This window comes from Beta vulgaris, chromosome 7, assembly GCF_026745355.1.
Source record: "Beta vulgaris subsp. vulgaris cultivar EL10 chromosome 7, EL10.2, whole genome shotgun sequence".
Classification (NCBI taxonomy): domain Eukaryota; kingdom Viridiplantae; phylum Streptophyta; class Magnoliopsida; order Caryophyllales; family Amaranthaceae; genus Beta; species Beta vulgaris.
In genome coordinates this window covers 7,705,544-7,710,223 of record NC_079208.1, presented here as the reverse complement: position 1 = coordinate 7,710,223, position 4,680 = coordinate 7,705,544, and the positions used below count along the sequence as shown (strand labels likewise).

The 4,680-nt window shown below is 36.0% G+C and overlaps 1 protein-coding gene across 5 annotated transcripts; it reads right to left on the bottom strand.

Moving 5' to 3' along the window:
* Nucleotides 1–1,209: 1,209 nt before the first annotated feature.
* Nucleotides 1,210–3,848, bottom strand: LOC109135582 (peptidyl-prolyl cis-trans isomerase FKBP16-4, chloroplastic). 5 transcript variants are annotated; one of them, XM_048633693.2, is made up of 5 exons: nt 3,646–3,847; nt 3,433–3,564; nt 1,963–2,023; nt 1,801–1,860; nt 1,210–1,435 (listed from the first exon to the last, which is right to left on the bottom strand). In XM_048633693.2, the coding sequence occupies exons 1-4, from the start codon at nt 3,713–3,715 to the stop codon at nt 1,806–1,808; spliced, it is 318 nt and encodes a 105-aa protein (XP_048489650.1). In that variant the 5' UTR covers nt 3,716–3,847; the 3' UTR covers nt 1,210–1,435; nt 1,801–1,805. The 5 variants fall into 5 exon arrangements, with proteins under 5 accessions (XP_048489650.1, XP_048489648.1, XP_048489647.1 ...); XM_048633691.2 differs by having other exon boundaries at nt 1,968–2,023; XM_048633690.2 differs by having other exon boundaries at nt 1,805–1,860; nt 1,968–2,023; nt 3,646–3,846.
* Between the last annotated feature and the right edge of the window lie 832 nt (nt 3,849–4,680).

Genomic DNA, 4,680 nt, shown 5'->3' with positions numbered 1-4,680 from the left:
TTATACTATATAATCATTGTGGTACTTTAATTAAAATTCTAATAATAACATAATCCGCTAATAGTGATATGAAATTATGAATAACAAAATAATGGACAATAATACAAATGTTTATTAAACATTGACTATTTGGACCTTATTGGACTTTATTAGACCTGATTGGAACTTATTGGACCTTATTAGACCTGATTGGAACTTATTGCACCTGATTGGAACTTATTGCACTTATTAGACCTTATTGCAACTTATCTGAACTTCTCTGAACTTACCTGAACTTATCTGAACTTATTGGACCTGAAACATAATTTTTTAAGTTGAAGATGTACAAATATAGTCTTTGGATGTGCAAACATACCTTTGGATTTGTAAACATATTTTTTTTTCCTGATGTGCAAGCATAACTTTTAGATTTGCAAGTCTTTGAATGTGCAAACATGCAGCATGGATGTGCAATTTAATTTCTTGGATATACAAGAATACTTACCGGTTGTCCAAACATATTTTTCGGATATGCAAATATAGTTTTTGAAAGTGCAAATATGTAGTTTTGATGTGCAAATGTGTAGTTTCGATATGGTGACATACTATCTAGATGTGTAAATATATGTTTTGGATGTGCAAATATAGGCTTAATTAGAAGTACAAAAATTGATATGTATGTTAGGTGAGATCAACAAAAGTAAAAAAAATAGTTCGCAAAATAGCCTAGACTCTACAAAAAAGTCGCATGATCAAGTTGAACATACTGAATGCATCTGACAAACTGCTACCTTTTATGTGAGTGAAGTTGACAACACAAAGAAGGCCTAAAATACAATTGTAAGCAGAAAACCTATCAAGGTAGCAGACACAGGTCTCGTATTGGGTGAGATAGATCATCATCATGCATCACCAAAGCCAAAGTACTTAATTACAATTTAGGAGCTTTTATCAAAAGCGCTTATGCTTCATCGCTCCTTCTGTGGTTATACAAAATCTTGCATTACTGTCAACTCTAAGATTGTTCATTTGTTCTTCTAGTCATCAGCTTATTAGGACACAACAAGTTGAAGAAGTTGAGATGAGAAGATAGTGAGGAACGTCTACTTATATACCCTTATATGCATTATTCACTTTTAGCCCCTATTTTGCTTCAATAGTTCTTAAGTGATCGGCATTGAGAAGAAAAAGACACAAATATCTGGACAGATGGAGAAAAAATATGATAACTTGGAATAATGTGACGCTAAATTGAATATTACTACGACAAATTATGCTGTATGAATTGCTTAAAATGCCAATATAATTTAATTTCTCAGCATAACAAAGTATATATTTAAGAAGTATCATGCATTTATAACAAGTGACAGAATTAATTCAATTGAGTCACAACCGTACTGCTACACGAGATCCCTTTACAGCTTGTGCCCCGCCTCCAACCTTCAAGTCATAATACCTACAGAATGTGATACATGAAAACTTGAGGGAAGGAGCAAAGAAACAGACCTTGTAAAACGGTTCTTTAACAAGATAAACAAATAATTAACTTCTTGAATACAAGTCAAGCCAAGAGTTCAACTTCGAAAGCCTATATCAACTTTAGAGGTTTTTTATATACATAGAAATGAAATTTATACTAATGCAATATGCCAAAATTCTTTGACATTACATCAAAATTCTACAACTAATTATTTATCCATTAGTACAACGCAAAGGGATGTATGAGCAGCAGATAAGATTGGACCATAAAGCATTCATAATGCAACAAAGTTGAAGGTATTCAGAAAGATGTAATAGGAAAGAGAATTTAGGTGGATTCACCAACTTTAGACCATTGGAAAGGGTTGTAAATTCGCTCTCAGGTATTTTTGCTCCTCTGAGCTGTGAAACAGGTAAGAATAAAGATCCATAAGCCCATTGAAAATTGAAACTATAGGGGTATTTTGCAGTAGTAAAAATAAAATTGGAGAAGCATACAGAAACCTTACAGCTCTTCTGCTTGTGCTGACAGCCCCAGCCACATCAGCAATACACAACCCAGCAGCTGCATGATATGAAAAAGTCACTTGGTGGTACATCAAATAACTATGATGTTCAGCAGAGATAGTATAGAAAGACTATCAAACATCTATCCAGGATGCAGGACCCTGTAATATAGTGAAGAGGCTTAAGAACATAAATTTAGACTTAAGATGTGTGCGAAAGTAGTGTGGCAAAATCTCTGAAGAGATAATAATTTTAACAAACCTGGTTCCTTTTTTCCTTGAGGATTACTAAATCCATCAACAGTTAGAATTCTTCTCTAAGTATCATAGTTGTTTCATTACCACAACGTCCTAAATCTTCTTCTTCCAGTTATGATTCCCAAATTACAATATTGGGGACTACAACTAAAAGCAGAGCACATTAGCCAATCATGGTAATCGACTAATCGGGGCACATAGTAGAAGAGTCATTCACCAGTGTCACCTAAAAGAGTTGCCGGTAATAGAAAATGTTATTTATATTGGTCATCTCGGTCGTAGCAACTCGTAGTCAGCTTGCATCAGTCTTGATGGCACTGTATCAACATAATGATCCAGTGGTCCATAAAGATTTGTGAAGTAACGTATGACACATTGATTATCCTATATGTGTAGACCAATATGTTATACCATGACACTGGCCACTCTAACAATGACAACGAATACTTAATCCCTATAGCATAAACAAACCAAGCATTACTACTCCAGCTCCACTGCCCCAGCATCTACTTATACACCAAATGGCGAAGATACTTGCAGAACTATGTGTATATTCCTCCAAATGACATCCTATCTCCAATCTAATGTGATAATCCTCTAAGGTTTGATGTTGATCACTGAGATAAACTAACATCCTCAATGACTTGAATTGACTCTCTCAAAGGATTCAGTACTCTAAAAGTACTACCAGCTATGTTACTCGGACTCGAGGTAATTGTGTTTGTGGTCCACTTGTGGTCCACTTCTAACTGTCACAATTGAAATACAAAAGTTCATACTTAGAAATGCAGTCTCAAAGTCTTCATACTCATGTCAGCGGGTTGATCCAACATCGGGTAGTTGAGGTAAAATGAAAAGTCCATGTAGCATAGACTGCCAGCAGCAAACTAGCAATGAGGTGTCTTCATATGACCCTAAGAATTTAAGAACACATGGATTACATTCTCTTCACCTTAAAACAATCTGAAGTCTATTAAGTTCGGATAAGTTCCAATAAGCTCTAATTAGTTCCAATATTATGTTTAGTTAAGTTCTAATGAACACGAACGCCTCAACAGGTTCTAATAAGTGCAGAAAAAAAGGTCATCAAATTTTTTAAAACATTGCAAAATGAAACCACACAATCTAACATAATTTGACAGACAAATGAAAACGAATAATCATGAACAATATCAAAAAGGGGAAAATTCAGAAAATAATAAAAAAAAACCTGCAATGAGAAAACAATTCATGAATGCCCTTCTCCCGTCATTAGACAATGATAATGTTATTGGTTTAGCAGTATGATTTGATGAACAACTGCAACATAATACTGTTACATTTCTACAACTGGGTATCTTATCTGCATGTCAATTATCATAGTTAATCAGTACACCAAGAGTTACAAGAAACAGAATAACAGGAGAAGGAAAAAGATGAGTACTTGAAGAAGGAAAAAGGGTGGATTTATTGGTGAAATGGGAATGGTGGTGAGAAAAAAGTGTGAGTTCCATGGAGTCAGTTGGAGTTGCAATCTGTTATGCAGGTTTTCCTGGGTTTTGGTGGAATAGGGGAAGAGATGGCAATGAGAATTGAGAGAGGAGTTTTGAACTCAGAATAACTCGAATTATGGTCCACATTACAGTGTCGAACTCAAAATCTTATGAGCTCCACATGTTACACAGAACGATATCGTTCGAGTTTTGCTAAATGTCGTCCTATTCTTTCCAACTAACATCTTACATATATACTTCTTATATATTTATACATATACATTTTCTCACTCTCTTTCACTCTCCCACTCTCATACTTCGTCACACTATCTCATCATCCAAGGACTTCTCCGACTTTTCCGATCAAATTTCTGGCCACTCTCTTTCATCACATAATGAAGGAGGTTGAATGGCATCATCACGCTGCTACTCTTCCGACAACCTTTGAGTTTACAATACATGCAACTTTTTCGAAAATTGAAAATGCCAAAAAAGTGGCCAGGCACCTATTTTAGGTGCCCTAACCTGTGGTCAGGCACCTAAAATAGGCGCCCAACCACAGGTACAGGCGCCTAAAATAGGCGCCAAACCACAGGTACAAGCGCCTATTTAGGTGCCCAACCTCAGGAATAGGCTCCCGAACCTGTGGTCAGGCGCCTAAAATAGGCGCCTGTGCCGTTAGTTGGGCGCCTATTTTAAATGCTTGTACATGGGGTTGGACGCCTATTTTAGGCGCCTGACCACAGGTTCGAGTGCCTATTTTAGGCGCATGAGGTTGGGAGCCTATTTTAGGCGCCTAACCACAGGTTCAGGCGCCTAAAATAGGTGTCTGTTCCTGTGGTTGGGTGCCTAAAATAGGCACTTATGTACTTTTTCGGCATTTTCAAGTCAATTTCTGATAAATTTTACTCTACTTTGAGATGTTCTAATAAAGCTAAATAAAATCAGCCAAAATAGAGACTGAAACAAAAAATGATTACATTAAA

Excerpts from the sequence above, each read along its gene's own strand:
- LOC109135582 (XM_019250777.3), bottom strand. The coding sequence starts at position 3,715 with ATGGAACTCACACTTTTTTCTCACCACCATTCCCATTTCACCAATAAA. Across the intron at positions 3,565-3,645 it reads CACCCTTTTTCCTTCTTCAA|ATAAGATACCCAGTTGTAGA; the intron begins GTACTCATCTTT and ends ATTGACATGCAG. Across the intron at positions 1,861-1,967 it reads TCAGCACAAGCAGAAGAGCT|CTCAGAGGAGCAAAAATACC; the intron begins GTAAGGTTTCTG and ends CCTGTTTCACAG.